Genomic DNA, 18,502 nt, shown 5'->3' with positions numbered 1-18,502 from the left:
TCGTGCTAGTTGGTATTCTTGTGCTACCCAGAGAACGAGGTCTGTGGCGGCCTAGATGAATGTTAAGGAGGATTAAGCTGCTGTCACTTCAAACCATACGCTTGTACCCTGGATTTAGTGTCTAGCACTCGAGATATGCATGAGTATGAATTAGATTATTTTCATCTGTGGTAGGTGTGCTGGAGAACAGAAGATTTCATACCCACCAGAGACAAAAGTTGAATCTTCTTAACCCCTCCCATGCTCGTGACGGAACCGTTCCGTCACGAGCCTCGGGTGGGCTGTGCTGGTGACGGAACGGTTCCGTCACGGCCCGCTTGCCGCGCCTGCGCGGCACGAATTCTGTGCCTGCGATGACGTTCTAATGGGCGGGCGGGTCCGTGGCGGAACCGTTCCGTCACAAGCACAGCTCACCCGAGGGCCGTGACGGAGCGGTTCCGTCACAAGCACGGGACCGCCGCGTGGCCCCGCCTCCGCCTTAGCGCTGCGGCGGAATAGCCACCGCAGCGAAGGGGTTAATTCTCTGTGACCATTTATTGGAGTTGAATCTTGTTAGGAGATGGTCTACTGTCAAACATGCTGAAGAACCTCTGCTGCAGAGCTTGCAACAGTCCAATGAATCAAAATAACTGCAAAATCACATTAGCAGATAATGATTAGGTGGTAGAGAAGACCACATGCAATAGGGATGAAGGTACTCTAATAAAGACCATATTTAATTGATAACCAGCACTCCGTAGCTCCTACAAATGTGAATATCTGCCTAGGTGCCTGCCTAGAGTTATTTTGTGACTCACTTCGGCTCACAGATTGAGAGTGGTGCTTTCTGTTTCTTTAAATTATGGATGGGGGGAAAGCTTCATTCCACCCATGGAATTGGCAGAGTTTGGTGACTCTGCTGTACTCTTGTAACATGGAGTTCCATTCATATTCCGCCAATTGGCACATGGCAGAAGTTATTTCAACTAGGCTCAAGAAATGCAAGCTGGCGAGTGTGAGCAAGTTTTTTGCGGCCCCAAGTGTGATTTTCTAAAATGAGTGGCTGCTGGTGGTCATTGTCAGAGGGCTTCTTTGTGAGTAGATTTGCTGATGCTCAAGTAGATTTTCTACTCAAGCGGCAGCAAAATCAACTTGAATGGCCACACGCTCTTGTACAGCCTATGGTGCTGTTCTCGCTGATTTTTCAGTACTGCTCGAGCTACCTGCGCTAAATTATAGCACCAGCAGAATGCCCTGCTGAGATTTTATGTAACTCCTTGGATTTCCACGGAGACAAATTCTGTGAATTCTGCCCCCCCCCTACTTTGAAAACGAAAAAGAGTCCATACAATGCTCCATCACCTCAGAACAGAGAGTGCAACAGGAGATATCTTGTAAACCTAGTTGAGACCCGGGTAAATGTGGTAACAAGAAACAATGTCTCAACAGGTAATATTTTAAAGACCATTATAAGAATGTAAAATTGTTTACAAGAAGGAGGCAAGAAAGGGAAAAACACCAGAGTTGGATATCGCGGTATGTATTAGAATTTTTAGGAAAGGCATTCATTTTAGACAGCAATATTAAATTTCATTATATGCAAGTGTAATCCAAAACATAAGTGCACACAAAGTGCTCATGGCAATGTGAATGGTGCAAAGTGAAACACATGATACAGTGAAGAAAATAGCGAGATGGTGCAGTTTTAAAATTGGTTCATAATGTGAACACTATGATCACTATTTATTGGAAACATGTTAAGAGCCAAGGAAGCCGTAATTATGCTGAGTGTCGTCAAGAGCGTTTCAACCTGTGTTATTTTAGGTCATCATCAGGACAGGATTACAAATATAGATTAACCATAGCTGTATGAAAAGAACCAAAGGAGAGGGTTCAGGGCCGGACTGGCTACCGGGCAGTTGTATGTCCTGCCGAGCAGGGGGATGATTTCTCTGTGATGTGGGCTTATTTTGTTGATGGGGACGTGCGTGCGCTTTGAAATAAAAAAAGCAAAACGAATTTCGTTTTGCACACACAGGTCCCCATCAACTAAATCTTCCCCCTGCTCGGCAGGACACACAACTGCCCGGTAGCCAGTCCGGCCCTGAGAGGGTTGGGGGATTGGAAAGAGAGAAGGAGACAAGGGTGGGGCAATTAACTACCTGAAGCATAGTCTGGATGCAAGCCTGGAGAGCCGGGTGTCACCGGGGGGGATCAATTCACTCAGCCAACTGTTAATAGGGAGTTCAGTAGTGGGCACAATGGCTGAGGGGAGTCCAGCGGGGTGGGCAAAAGCTGCACCATCAGAGAGGACTCCAGTAAAAGAAGGATTAACAGTAAGATGAGCAATACACAATCAATCACCACAGCTTGGGACCTCCCCCCAGTTGTTGGTCATTACAAGTACCAAAACTGTGTGGTTTGCCCAGGGCCAGACTGGGAACCATAACCGGCCCTGGCAAAGGGCTCGGCCGGCCCCCCTCCCCACTTGGGGGGTTTGGAGGTGCCGCCCAGCTCTTTGCCGGGGCCGGTTTTCAGCCGATTTTGGTACAGGGCCGATATTTTGCAGCTATACTGCAAAAACGGCCCTGTAACAAAAATGGCCCCCAGGAGCCCAAAACTGGCACCCACCCATGCGGCGCACCGGGGGATTGCCCAGCGCCCGCTATGGCCAGTCCGGTCCTGGGTTTGCCCACTTACACTCAACACTAAAGATTTTAAAGTGGGAAATCAGACCTTCACTGTTGAAACAATTCAGAAACTGCTGCACCACTAATGTTATCTCTGATATCTGCTGCCCATGTAATTTATTATATACAGGGCTGACCACCCAGATGATCAAGCAGCATATCATCCAACCTAAACGTTGCACCTAGTTGTCTCTAATCTTCAGCAACAAGATCACTAGCATATATGACAACTTCATGCCCCAACCAGACCCTTGCACACTCGCAGAACTCCAGCCCGTCTCAACCACAACACAAAGCACCACCATGACCACAAGGCCCACCATCTCTGCTCAAGAAACTGGAACAACCATGCAGTCTTTACACTCTTTGACCTCTGCCCTCACCACGTCTTCATCAAAGAACTGGACCCCATCACTGCAACACTCACCCCAATACTGAATAACTTAATCACCGTAGCCACCTACGCAGACACCTGGAAGCACACCACAGTATTCCCACTCCTCAAGGAACCCTCAGCAGACCCAAAGACATTAGCCAACTACCCTCCTAGCTCACTTCTACCCTATTAGCAAAAGTAAAGGAAAAGGTAATAAGCAGATGCCTAACCACCATTCTCAGTGACAACCACCTCCTTGACAACACTCTGTCTGGATTCAGGCCCAACCACATTTCAGAGACCACCGTCATTTAACATCCAGATGATCAAAGACAGAGGAGTCATCGCTGCCATCATCTTACTGAACGTTTCTGTAGCCTTCAACACCGCCTCCCACCCCATCCTTATCCAAGGATTGCATAAAGCCGCCATCCAAGACTCACCCTTTGCTGGGTTTGCTCCTTCTTGACAGACCACACCCAATCGGTCAGCCTGGTCCGATTCACCTCAGATGACATCAACCTCATCTGTGCAGTTCCAGAAGGATCTTCACTTAACCTCACTCTGTTCCACACCAACATGACCTCACTCACCAGCATCATCTGCGCACATGGAATCAACATCATATCCTACGGTGATGACACACAGGTAAAAACTCTCCCTCTCCAAAAATACGTCAGGCACCTTGACCTATTTCTCCGCCTATATGACTGAAGTTGTCAGATGGATTAAAACCACCGACCTCAAGCTCAACACAGACAAGACTTAAGTTGTAATCTTCTGCAAATACACTTCACTCTTGGTCTCCTGGTGTCCTGCCAAACTCAGATCCACAAACTTCCTAGCAACCCCCACAAAAAGCCTCGGCATAGTAATCAACAACCAAGTCAATATGACCGGCCTAGGGAAGTCAGTTTCAATTTTATGCTTCCACATACTCAAGAAGATCTACAGCTAGGTCCCCACCAACACTCACAGAACATTCACCCAAACCCTCTTCGCCAGCAATCTGGACTACGGCAAGACACTATGGGCCAGATGTAGGTAGGCTTTTACCGGGTGGTAACGGCCGAAAACCGGTAAAATCGGCCGTTACCGAGGAAATGAGATGTAGGAGGCCGTAAATTACCGATTTCAGAAAATCCGAGTCGGAAACATACCGACTCGGTAAGAATGACCCGGTAAAATTACCGTGTCGGAATCTACCGTATACATAAATACCGAGTTCGTATTTTCCGACTCGGTAAATCAGAAACGGTAAAAATCAGCCTTGGAGATGTAGGTAAGCACAAAAATACCGATTCTGCCGAAAAACGGTATTTTTAAGTCGGTATTTACCATGCAATGAAAGCAGGTGGTAACCAAGGGAGGGCTATAAAAAAAGTCCCAAAATGCACCTCAGGACCCATGATGGCGGCTTTTTACATCATAGCAAGACGGCAGAGACTACAGGCAGCAGGACAGAGAGAATGGCTAAGGGAGGAACAAGTGTACAGGCAGAGGATAACACTGTTCCAACTGACAGAGCCTGAAATACTGCAGAGGTACAGGCTACACCCAGACACCATCAAGCAATTGATCAGGGACCTACAACCTCTCCTGGACCACCCAACACCCAGGGCCCATGCCATCCCACCTCATGTCCAGGTGCTATGTAGCTTACACCTGCTGGCCTCAGGGAGCTACCAGAGTGTGATAGCTGTAGTGGGTGGCGTGTCCCAGGGCTGCCTGTCCCGTTTCTTCAGGAGGTTTCTTGACGCCATGATGCAGAGGATGGGGCATTATATTAAATTCCCTGTTACACCGGCAGAATTAGCCAAAACCAAGACTGACTTTTATCAACTGGCACACTTCCCTCACGTGATCGGCTGCATCGATGGCACCCACGTCCCACTCTGTCCACCTGCAGCCACTGAGCACATATACAGGAACCGCAAATCGACGCACTCCATCAACGTCCAGGTCATATGTAATGCAGGTAACCTCATCACTGACATCGTAGCCAAGTTCCCCGGAAGTACCCATGATTCATACATATTCCAGAATAGTGGAATATACACACGCCTACTTGCCGGAGAATTTGGAAATGGATACCTGCTAGGTAAATCACATTGACACACCCTGACACTCACATTAGATCTACGTCTCAAGTACTTGCAATTAATGTCTATCTTTCTCCCCCTAGGCGACAGTGCATATGCCCTGCGGTCCTTCGTGCTCACTCCCTACCTCAACCCATCCACCAGGAGTGAAAGGCGATACAACGTGGCTCACAGATCCACACGAAACGTAGTTGAGCGCACATTTGGACTCCTAAAGAGCAGGTTTCGCTGCCTCCACAAGAGTGGAGGTGCACGGCAGTACACCCCAATCATCTGCTGCAAAATAATAGCGACCTGTGCAATGTTGCATAATCTCGCCACCAAGCAAGGCACTGAGGTGGAGCTCACATATCATGAGGACATTGATGACGACCCAGAGGTGGCAGAGCCCCAAGCCACAGTGGCAGCAGCAGCTACAGATGGGAGACTGAGACGGGCAGAGGTTACACAACAATATTTCTGAGTGAGTAAAGAGACACAGGCATGAATGTAACTTTGTGTAAGTAGTTTAATATTCACTACGCCACAGCATTGTTAGGTCACATTGGGCTCACTAATACTGACACTCCATGAGTGTGTTGTCATGGTTAACACCACCGTGACTACAGCCTTGGGTGGAGTGCAAAGTCATTGTTTGTGGCCACGGGCCACAGGGCGGGGCTGCTGTGGCTGTGAAACAATGTCCTCACGCTGGCCTGTCACACTTCCCCCACGCCTGCCACTCCTCCGTAAGTCATGCACAGGAGTGCTTGCACCACTCCTGCTGGTGGACCCCTCGCTTTCGGCAGCACAAGTGTCGCCTCCAGTGCCAGTCTGATGCGCGAGCACTAGCTCCATGGCAGAGGTCGTCCTGGCCATTCCTTCACTTAAATTGTTGCAGCACTGCACTATGGCATCCTGCATCGTGACTGACCGTCTGCACAGCACAGTGGTAGCAGTTGCAAACCTGTTCAGGGCCTTGGTTTGCTGGCGCACATCCACACGGGCCTTGCGTCTCTCCAAATGGTCCCTGTCCAATTTGTCACACAGGACAGTCATGCACTGTGTGATATCTGATATTCCTGACGCCATGGATTGCATGCTTTCTGCCATTTCCCCTATGCCCTTGCCTACTGCTTCCAGTTTATTATTAGTTGTGCGTGCGTGCCTCTGAACCCCCATCATTGCTTTTGCCTGCAGGCGCTGCACCTTCACCATGGTGGCCTCCAGTCCGCAGAAGACACCTTGGACTTGCCGCACATCCTCTACCTCCCGTGGCCGTCGCCCTCGGACACTGGCCCGCGTGACTCTGGGACTGGGCTGCTGCTCGGTGTTGCCTCTGTCCTGTGTGTCACCCTCCACCTCCTCCTCCTCCGATGATGTTTGCAGTATTCTGCGAGGGGGCACATCATGGCTCCTGACTCTTCCCAGCACTGGGGATGGTGATGTGGGGGTGGGTGATAGTTCTGCCGCTCCTGTGTCCTGACTACCAAATAGGAGAGGGGATTGTGGATATTCTGCAGTTGCCTCCTCAGGTATCGGGGCAGCCTGCTCTTGGTCCTGCCCTCCGTGAGATGTGCTAGGTCCTGCTCCTTCCCTCCTCTTCTCTCTGACCTCAGCTGTGCTGCGCTTTGACTCTCCTGTGGACAGACATGGACATTGTGTCAGTAATGTTGTTCACCTGTGTCATGAGATTAAAAACACTTCTATTGCACTTTTGCCTGTCTCTCATTTGCCTATGCTACTTGTCTGTTGCTCCCCTTGCTGCAATGCACGCTGACTGCTCTGAGGTATCTACACATGACTACATTTCCCAGGATGCATTGCAGGACATTAGTTAAACCTGTTGTGGAGTCTGATTTGTCCTGTGAGGGGAATAGGTAAAAGGGTAAATGATAATGTTCCTGCATCTTACCTGGTTTCTTTGCTCCTCTTGCTGAGCTGTCTGCGTCTCCTATTCCGTGTATACATTCCTTCTCAAGGGTTGTTGCGACCATCTCCTCAATGTCGGTGAGTCTGGGGGCTCTGTTTCTTCCGCCTCCTGTAGCAGCACTTTCCTTGCGGTGGGCAGCAAGCTTTTTTTTGGTGATTATGCGGATGTCATACCACCGTTTTTTTAGGTCTTCTAGGTCACGGTGGGTGACACCAATGGCATTTACCTTGCCTTGTATGTCCAACCAGGTGCTGCGCTTGATTGATTCTGCAACATGCAGAGTTTGCTTTCCAAATATTTTCCCATAATGTCTGACAACCTCCGAAATCAGCACCTGCAGTTCCTCCTGGCTGAACTTCTGCTTCCTTTTGCGCTCAGCAGCATCTCTCTGTGCCTCCTGGCTCTCCATCTTGCTGTGTAGTTTGTCTCAGGAAAGGCTGCTCCACACTCTGTCCTCCTGCTCTCCTGACTGTTTGTTTCTGCACCTGCATGGGCGTGGCCTGTCCCAGGTACTGGGGTGTGGTGCTTGGATCTGATTGGTTAGTTCCCCTGTGGCTTGGAATTTGGGTGTGGTTGAAGTACCTGATTGGTTCACAGGCACACATGTTTGTCAGTTTCAAATTCTTCGGCGGATAGTTCCGACACGGTAAATACCGGGTCGGTTTTTTCCGACTCGGTATTTTCCGGGTCGGGAGTTGCCATTCATTCCTATGGGCCATGGCACCGGTGGATCGGTTTTGGTTTTTCCGTCTCGGATTTTACCGTGTAGGTATATTCCGAGTCGGTAAATACCGTTTCCGAGTACCGACAGGTTCCGAGTCGGTATTTGATACCGTCATTGTTACCTACATCTCATTTTCCTACTCGGTAATACCGAGTCGGTATGACTCGGTATTTAAGAGGTCGGTAAATATTATTTACCTACATCTGGCCCTATATGTCTGAATCAATGCTTAACGGACCCTAATGCTCCAAAACATACTAATCCCAGGGGCCAGGCTCACCCTTAACCTCTAACCCTGCACTTACATCACAATAGGCTCACTGGCTCCCTATACACAAATTTGCCCTCTGCAAACTTCTCACACACACATACAAAGCCTTGCACAACATTAGCCCCATACCTCAATAACCCCATAAACTTCCACAAATCTACCAGATACGTCCACTCAGCCAGACTCCTACACCTACCCCTGTGCATACAAAGAACCAGAGCCGTTGGTGGTGCCTTCTCCTATCTCGCTCTCAAAGCCAGAAACACCATGCCCCTGCAAATTAGAGCCACCTCCTCTGCTCCTGAACCCTGCAAGAAACTGAAGACCAGGCTCATCACCTGGGTCCAGCACTGGCTTAGCCCATTTAGCTGCTGCTTCAGCACCAGTATACCTTCTAGGGTGAGTTGTGTGCTATGCAACTACACGTAACAAAATGAATGAAGTTCAGTCTTCTATCTATGTTGGATATAGGCCCAAACACTGTGCACAGAGCTGCCCATTTCAGGCTCTATCACATACCATGCATGCTAAATGACATTGTAACTCATGTGTTGGGCTCCTAACATCTGTGCTTTATAGGCTTTCAATTGGCCTCATGTGCATTTCCAAGAAGATAAGGCACCACTTTTCTGAGAACCATTAGGAAAGATCAAAGGCATGATTCTTAACAGATAATTCTTTCGAAATCAAACATCCTGATTCCAGGTATCTTTCTACACGTAAGCAGGAAGCCGCTTGGACAGAAGAGCACAAATCACAAGTACAGTGGTAGAACTGGAGGACACACTTAAAATAGACGTATGTCAGGGCTTTAAGTGAGCCGGGTCTCACCGGTGCTGAGCACCAGCAGTTTTTTAATGGGGCCTCGAAACGGGTCTCTATCGGGCTCTGTTTCGTGCCCTGGCACAAGCGGTCTACGGGACTGCAGTGACAGCAGGCACATCGATGTGCGCATGCTCACATTGCTCACTTCTCACTAGTTGAGGTAATGGCATGGAGCCATGCCAGATGAGCGTTGTAGGGGAGGGAAATCCTTGAAAGAGAGTCATTTTCTCTCTGCATTTCCCTTCTTCTCTTTTTGAAACTCAGGAGCAGCAACATCCTTGTGGTGTCACCAGGACTTTAAGGGGAAGCTTTTTCATTATTATATACAAGCCATAGTTGCAGCTTATTTATCTTATGCAACTAACAACCATTGACAAAGCCAATAGTCCTGACTTGTTGTAGGTATGATGTTACTTGTTGTATCACATATCTGGATGCAATGACAGAAACAGCAAAATACAAGTCGGGCGGCACACTATGCTAGCTTATGTGTTTTTAAGCCGCACCCTTAATTACATTGGCCATGCCCCTTTGAGAGACCCCCCGGTTTTTGCATCCCACGTAAAGCCCTGTGCTGATAAAACCGAAAGAAACAAAGAATTCAAGACTATGGCATGAAACGGTATGGATGCACCAAGACATTGGGAAACTAATAGGGGTGTGGAGGAAAGCTAGGACACCAATGTCAATATAGGAAGTCAGTGAGGTACCAAAGAATAGGCAGTATGAGAGCAAAAATATTGTGGTTGGTAAAAAATAAAAACACAGTTGTTTGTACCTAATATCATTTAAATATGCTTTTTTGATTTTCACTTGAAACTCTTTTAATGGATTATCAGCTAGGCTAATTTTCTAATGGAATGTCTTTGAACTAATTCTAAGCATTGTATAAACACTAAAATAAAATTTTGGATGGGAAAAAGAACTCAATACTGAATCTTAATGCAGAAATTAGAAAACACCAGAAAACAAGTAGTAAATGCTTTAACATGCTCCTGAGTAGTCAATAATATGTTTAGCTTAAAGCTGTGGTCTTTATTCACTTTTTGTAAATCAAAGGGATTGATTCTGGTGATATCCATCATTTTGAATGTACCTTAAGGCTAACATTGTTGAAGCTGCTCTAATTCATTTTTACCAGCCTTCATATGGAGAACTAACTTAGAGTACAATACGGAAAACAAGATGAGATGTGAGGAAAGATAGGTGAGATGCCTGATAATATAGGTGAGATATCAATCAATCAGTAGATTTGTATAGCGCTTCTTGTCACCCATGAGGGTATCCAGAAGCTGGCAGGGTCCAATTGATTAGTCAAAAAGTCAGCTCTTCAGGGACCTTCGGAACTCTGGAAGAGATGGGGAGGGCCGTAGATGAAAGGGTAGAAAATGTCCAATCCCATTCCTATAATCATGGGAGTGAATTCACTCAACGAAGTAATAAAAACAGTTTAATGCAAATTGTTCTATAACTTGGGAGATGCCTTACATCTGATTTGGTGTTTGCAGAAAATGCTATTCTTATGCCTCCGGAGAAGTCAGGAACCCCCGAAAATGTTGTAGGGTTTTGAATTATAATGTAGGTCAAAAAATATAAACTCAGGCAAAATTAATGTGATGATTCATGGATTCATGAGCCAGGTGGATTCATCATTTAGGATAAAATATCTAGAACATCAGATGGTTCCACACTGTGAATACTCGGGCGTAAAATTCACCTCTAATTTATCTTGCATGCAGCAGCCAGTAAAGAGCTCAAAAACTATAATTACTAATAATTTGACAGTTTAACAGGAATTTTGTAAAAATTCGATTATGGAGATATATAAACAAAGAGGGCCTGATCACGAGTTGAGGCATTATTTATCGCCCCTGATAAATAACAATAACACAGTTTATCGTTATTTATCAGGGGCAATAAAAAGCCAATAGGCTGAAGGCAGAAATTAGGCAGAGTTAAATCAAAAACAAAAAAAGGCACAGAAATTATAAACTGCACACCTCATAGCACTTTCTGTCCCAATAAAAGATGGAACCTTGCAAGCTGTTTGGCTTGTTGTTTTATATGGTGTGTGAAAGCATAATGTAAACTTGTCTTAAATGTTTAATTTTGTCATTGGAATTGTGTCAGTCATTAGTTGCATGGAGACGGTTATATGATGTTACAACGCATTCCGTTGCAACGCATGCCTTTTCCACGCATGCGTTACAACGGAATGCCATTACCACGCATTTGCTTTACCACGAAAATGCCTTTACCACGCATAGTTTAACAACGTCTTTCGTTGTTTAACTATGCATGATATAGGCATTTTCATGTTAAACCGACTGCATGATTGATTATGTAGTTCAAATCTATATATATATATATATATATATATATATATATATATATATATATATATATATGTTTTTTTAATTAAGCCTAACCAAATAAATTATTATAAATAAAAAATATACTTACATTTTCTTTCGACGGTATTCTCCTTCTAACTCTTTAAGTGGTCATTTCTCTATTTTTGATGCAGTACGTAGATGCACGTACATAATCACGTCTGTTAGGGAGGCTCTTTCCATGAAGGACAGAGGCACAGAAGAGCGTGTTTTAGGTATTTTTTTTTTTTTAAACCCTCTCGTTTGTTTGTTTTTTGGGGGGGAGACCCCCTAACCCCCCCTTTTGTTTCTCGACCTTTAACTCACATTCCTTTACTACGTTTTTCGTAGTAAAGGAATGCGTGGTAAAGGTTATAGTGGTAACCACGCATGCATTGTAAAGCATGCGTGGTTAGTGCATTCGTGGAAACGGCTTCGTTGTAGAGGCTGTTTCCCCATGGAGACTATATACACGTCGACATTTCAAGTGTATTCTGGAGCTGTGTGAGTCCATGTTGCCTTTGGATGTCTGTTAGTATAGTTGTGGCCTCGATATTGCCTTTGTCTTAGCGTTGATTGCAAAGGAGTGACATATGCACATCTCTCAAGAGTTGTATTATATTTATGATATCGTTCTGTCAGCAGTGTTTAATTTTCTGGGTAATATTGTCATACTGAGGAGGTCATATAGGTAGAGCAGGAGTCCAACTTGAAATTGGCACTGCTCTCGCCTTCCTAACTTGTGATTCCCCACCTCATTTGAGGGTAGGGAACGGTTAGGTTTCTGATGGCTGTGCCTCAGCTCGCGTCACCATCAGAATCATATCGCCCGTGGCCTGTCTGCCACAGGACTGCTGGATCAGTGCTTCATAAACCCGGTTTTATTTAAGATATGCCTTCCATGCCTGCCCGAGAGCACCATAAAATGTATGAGGATCCTGGTAGTAGGAAAAGGTATGTCTAGACCTGAGGCGATATTAACACAGTCTATAATTAATGACTGTTTACAACTTTCCCTTGCCCATAAGATTAGGTGGTTGACCTATGTCAAAAGCCAACTTCATGTAATTGGTAGGACAGCACTGTTCTCTAATCCGATACCTATTACTGATGAGACCAGGCTTTTGGTGAAAAATGAACTATTGGAGTATAAGGTGGAGAACAGACGGGAGGGTGAACGGAAGAGGTGTAGGGTGGTGATGTACTTACCTTTGTGTACTATGACTGACATTGACCATATTTGTTGGGAGTGCCTCGCCATCAAAGTTTTATTCTGTTGAGGTTTAGACTAGGCCTGGCCCTTTTTCTGGTGTCCTACCTGAATCACTGACAAAATATCGAAGGTCAAAAAATCGACCTACAAAAATATCGGAGCAAAAATATTGATGTAAAAAATATCGACATCCTATCTACAACATGGTAAGTACAAAAATATTGAAAATAAAATATCGATGTTAAAAATAATGTTATTAAAAATCCTGTTTTTTTGTTGTAAAAAATATATGTAAAATAAACTAAATATTACTTACAAATAAAATAAACAGTTAAAATATTTAATAATTTTTTTAAATTAATAAGTAATACGTATATAATAATAAAACATTAATTAAACATATAAATAAAACATATAATAAATATACTTACTTAATAATCAGTTGCAATTATTATTTTAATAACTTATAAATTATTAAAAAATATTATAAATTACAAATCCATCTATACACATAAAACAACATACAAAACAATTACATAATTATGTTTAATAATTTTTTTTTATTTACTTTCAATATTTTTACAAATTAATGATATGCTACATTATCTAAAATAATACAAAACATATTAAATAGATACAGAAATAAAACTACTATTCAAACTCCAAAAAAAACTACAGTAAGGAAAATGTTCGATAGTGTAGGGCTTAAAATTACTATTCCTACTCCAGAGAGTGGAACAGTAGGGAAAGTTTTGGATAGCGTAGGGGTAAAAATTACTATCCCCACTCCACAGAGTGGAACAGTAGGGAAAGTGTTGGATAGCGTAGGGGTAAAAATTACTATTCCAACTCCAGAGACTGCAACAGTAGGGAAAGTGTTGGATAGCGTAGGGGTAAAAATGACTATTCCCACTCCAGAGAGTGGAATAGTAGGGAAAGTGTTGGATAGTGTAGGGGTATAAATTACTATTCCAACTCCAGAGAGTGCAACAGTAGGGAAAGTGTTGGACAGCGTAGAGGTAAAAATTACTATTCCAACTCCAGAGAGTGGAACAGTAGGGAAAGTGTTGGAATAGCGTAGGGGTAAAAATTACTATTCCAACTCCAGAGAGTGGAACAGTAGGGAAAGTGTTGGATAGTGTAGGGTAACATTTACTATTCCAACTCCAGAGAGTGGAACAGTAGGGAAAGTGTTGGATAGCGTAGAAGTTAAATATAACATACTCATAAATAATTTTTGTATTTAAAATAATTAATGATTTAATTTTTAAATCACTTTAAATTATTTAGAAATACCCTTTAATAGTTATTAAAACCATAATTACCAGTAAATAATTAATTAACAACAAATTAATAATAAATACCAATAAGTATTAATTAATAAATATTAATTACTAAATAATAAATATTGAACAATAAAATCTTCCCCATAACAAAAACATATTAATTATTAAAAAGTGATTAACAATTAAAAAAATATTGCGCAATCAAATGATTTTTTATACCAAAAAACTATATTTAATAAACATTAATTACCAATTAATAATTACTTTTTAATATACTACTTAAAATATCAATAACTAATATTTAATCATATTTAATGTCCAATTAATGATTAATCAAGAATAAATTATTTTTCATAACCATAAAAATATAATGTAAAATATTTACCAATTAATAATTAATGCCCAATAAATTAATTATCAATACCCAACAATAAATGTAATAATTACTTAATTAGATTTCAATTATTTCAAACACTATTCCCCCATAAACGTACAACACAATCCAATAATAAAAGAATACACTTAACATAATTACCAATTAATCAATCAATAAAAATTAATTACCAATTAATACAAATTAATTACCAATTTAAAAAATGAATTACCAATTAATAATGAATTAAAAATAAAATAATTATCAATACCAATAACTAAAAATAAATCATTACTTAATTACAAATAAATTACTTCCCACCCAATTCCCCTATAAACCCACAACCCGCTGCAGAACTTTAAATGGAAAAATTAATAAAAATTAATTTAAAATTCCTCAAAATTAATAATTAATTTAGTATAAATAAAGTACTTCCCACCCTGTTCCCCTATAAACCCACAACCCGCTCCGGTACTGAAACACACAATTGACTTAAAAAAACATTATTAACATATAAAAATAGTATACATATAATTTAAAATCAGTAGAATACTTAACAAAAAAAATATAACACATACATATTAAATACATAATAAAATACATAACAATAATATAAATATCGATATTAGTAACATCGAGATTAGTAACACCGATATATTTGATTTCGATATTACTAACTATGATATTAGTTACATAGATATAAAAAAAATCGATATTACTTACCTTAGGGTCGATATTTTGTCCAACGATATTCTTGACCTCGATATTCTGTACCTTCGATATTACCAACTCAAAATTTCTGTAGGTCGATATTTAGGATTCGATATTTAGACTGTGCACCGTCCTATCCTTCTAATGTTTTCTCTGAGAAGGATTTGGAGTTATGGCCATGTAACGCGGTTACCCCTCAATCCAAAATGCATTGTTTTTCTTCTGCAAGCTTTATAAAGAATAAAGAAATCGGTTTTCAAAGCCACTTTTATGAATTTTAAACATCAGGAAATGTAAAGAGGCTTTAGAGTACTTACAACTGCTCCAGACAGATCAGGGGGTCGATTCCGATCCGGTAAAAAAAACGTCCGTACGAATCGTATCCGGAGCCCTATCCGTACAACTCGTACACATGCCGTACGACCCGACGAGTACGATCCGAACTGGGGCATCAGGACGCGATCCGTACGGTCCACGTCAGGTAAGGGCGATTCGTACGGAAAAGCGCGCAATCACATACACACCGTACGGTGCGTACCCCCCATGATCGCAGGGGTACACCCCGTACACCCAGCGTACATGGGGTACGGTGCGTACCCCCCATGATCGCAGGGGTACGCCCCGTACACCCAGCATACATGGGGTACGGTGCGTACCCCTGCGATCATGGGGGTACGCACCGTACCCCATGTACGCTGGGTATACGGGGCATACCCCTGCGATCATGGGGGGTACGCACCGTACCCAGGGGGGCCGTTCCGTACCTGTTTTGGCACAAACTCTGATTTTGCGGCTGTTTTTAGCTCCCGTACAAAAAGGGTTGTACGGTGCGTACCCGACACGTATCGTACTTTCTGGGTCATATAAGCCAGCTGCGAGCCGTACAGATCTCGCGTAGAGCGGGTTCTGACAGAGACTCGTACGGGGATTCGAGTCGTACGGTCTCTGTACGATTCGTACTGAGTCCGGCTCCTGGTACGAATCGTACTTCGACATACGTACGCGGGACGTTGCAGGGTACGATTCGTACGGGAAAAACGCTCCGAACGGCTATTCAGAGCGGTTTTTCCCGAATCGGAATCGACCCCCAAGTGTGCATCATGGTTTTTAGGTCGAGTTTACTCGAACCTATAGTTGTCAATCCAAAAAATTCCTAACAGGCGGATTTCAAAGAGTTCATGAGAAAAGAATCACGTGACAAGCTCCTCATGCACTAGCTTGCCCGAGCCTTCCCCCCTGCCAGCAGCATTTCTCCTGCACTCGGCCCACCCCCCTCCCTTTCCATATGGTCCGCTCTGCCTCAGGCCAGCATCTCTCCTCCCATAATTAACACTCTCGTCACCCTTCCTCCCAGTCCGTGGGCATTTCTCCTTCCCCCTCCCCACAACAATGCCAAGACGAGCTTGCCCGAGCCTTCCAGCAGCATTTCTCCTCCCCTTACCATTTGCTCCTGCCTCCGAGAGCTTCAAAGGGATCTGCTTCACACTTCACGGCCTCCGTGACTCACATTTCTCCTTCCTTCGTGCCCAGCCCCCCTCCCAGCGCTGCCTTGTTCTAAATCACGTTTAAAGTCACAGAGGTCCATTCATTCTTAGTGGGGAGTTGCCCACTTTATTAACGCTCCCTCGTTTCCCTACAACCCTTTTAATATATCATTGTTATTTATTTTGTAGAAAATGTCATGAATACCTTCCCTCTTAGTTCATTCCTTTCTACTTCCATTCAAACTCTCACCTTTTCAATTGTGTGCCTAGTATTTCAATGCGGCGCTGATTTTTCAAGAAGCGCGATGCTTTAATATTATTTGCAGCCTGACCCCATCACAACACGACAGCCCGCCCCACCACTCCCTTTCGCTGCGAGGTTGCTGCTCGCAGTTCCCTCCATTTGAAAAAACAGCAGCAACTGCGCATATGAGCGATATTATGAACCTTCTTTGCACTATTCTGGAAATGTATAATGTGCCCAGGCTCACAGGATGTTCAGCCACGACAAGATTCAACCATCACTCCCCTGCTCCAAAGTCTACAGGTCCGAGCCTCGGGCCCCTGGTATAACTTGCCATATCTGTTCTGGTCTTCCATAACAACCTTGCGTTCCTACACTCCACTTAGTACTGCACCCCTCTTAAAATGTCCCTCGGCATCCCCTCTCCCTGTTTCCATTCCGATACTCAGTGCATCGCCCCGGGCCAAAGGTGTTAACGCACGCATTGTTTTACATATCCCAGATACTTCAGACGTAATAACCACATGCCTCCCAACATTTGCTTCCTGTCTTTTTGGCGAGTATTACAATGTCATCTCTGTCACCAGCTTTTGTTAGGGCAAGATTAACGCCCGAAAGCAAAGTCTTCTCTCCTTTTCGCCACATGCAGTCACTTTTAACACCGCCTTATGACACCAGAAATGTCTTCTTATCAACGGCGCCATCTACTTCACACTCACTTTAACATACAGTTTTAAACACAAGTTAAAGATGGCCTCTGACCTTTCCTTTCACTCACTCTTACACACCCTCTGATCCTCACAGCAGAACGCTTGCACCTACTTCACACTCAACTAAACCTCAACACACCATCTCTAGCTCACCCACGTATTTTACACAAGCCAACTGCTATACTTTTGTTATTCAAAAGTATTTTTATTATTAACTGTTCATGTACTTAAATGTGACAGAACAAGTTTTTGCAAACATTTCTTGAGCCAAAGCCTTACCTATTTATCGCCAAAGCTGGAAGCTTCAATACTTCTGTTGCTATCATATACCGTAAAACGTAAATTACTATAAAATACAAAGCTACATCTAGTACTTTAGCCGTTTTAATGCTTGCTTCAGTCCATTTTAAAATAAACCAAAACATGCTCTTTTTGCTAGAATTTATTATGCAGCTTTTAAAAGCCATTGCTAGTATACCAAACCCTTTTTGGAGCATAGTATATTATTGCTTATATTATCACGCTTGCCTAATAGTTGTGCAGCACCGCTAGTAAAATAATGACGTATGGTTTTATAGGATTATGTGTAGCTAGACGTCCGGCGTTTTCTCTTATATGTTTATGAGTACCTACATGTTCTGTTTTTATATTGCCAATTCACGCGTATTATCCTTAGGGCACACGTGCCCATTTATGACTCGATGTTAAATATAATGGACTGTTTTAATTGTCTCTTCCACCCCATGTGGCCCAGCGGCCAGAGCTGCCGACTTTGGATCTGCGAAATATGTTCGAGTCTCTGATTCTGGGCAAATCACTTAATCTCCCTCTGCCTATCAAAAAATGAATGTCTCCTTGCATAATGTAAGTGGTGCTCATTTAAAGTGCTCCAATACCTTCGGGTCGAGTTCACGCTGTAAATAAATGTAAAGAATTTTTTTTGAGCACAGAATTTACGTTAGTATCTGTTACCTCATGCGCCCTACCTAGCGCTCCAATTTATAGTTGATTCCAAGTACACAGGTTATATATTTTTCCAGTCCTGGGCTTTCATTGCACTAATTACTCCTTTCTGTGAGTTTCACTCCTGCTTCACTTAAACTGAACCAATCCGACTAATGCGTCTAATTATAATAATAGCTTCTTAAAGGAAAGGCCATGACTGAAAACATGGTGTCCTGGTCTAACAACCATTCCTCTCTATCCACCATGGCCCTTTCATTCAATATG

General features: G+C 43.3%; 1 protein-coding gene across 1 annotated transcript in view; it reads right to left on the bottom strand.

The window, feature by feature from the left end:
* The window catches only part of LOC144783320 (uncharacterized), a 43,717-nt gene extending 36,164 nt beyond the window's left edge, over positions 1-7,553 (bottom strand). The window contains exons 1-2 of the mRNA XM_078662355.1: positions 7,042-7,553; positions 6,014-6,766 (exon numbers count right to left, since the gene is read on the bottom strand). Of these exons, the coding sequence (XP_078518481.1) occupies positions 6,014-6,766; positions 7,042-7,468 (1,180 nt within the window). The 5' untranslated portion in view covers positions 7,469-7,553. The remainder of the gene's footprint in view (positions 1-6,013; positions 6,767-7,041) is intronic.
* Positions 7,554-18,502: the final 10,949 nt, after the last annotated feature.

Source organism: Lissotriton helveticus, chromosome 9, assembly GCF_964261635.1.
Source record: "Lissotriton helveticus chromosome 9, aLisHel1.1, whole genome shotgun sequence".
NCBI lineage: Eukaryota > Metazoa > Chordata > Amphibia > Caudata > Salamandridae > Lissotriton > Lissotriton helveticus.
Note: the sequence above shows the minus strand (reverse complement) of the source record. Positions and strands in the feature narration are given on the sequence as shown.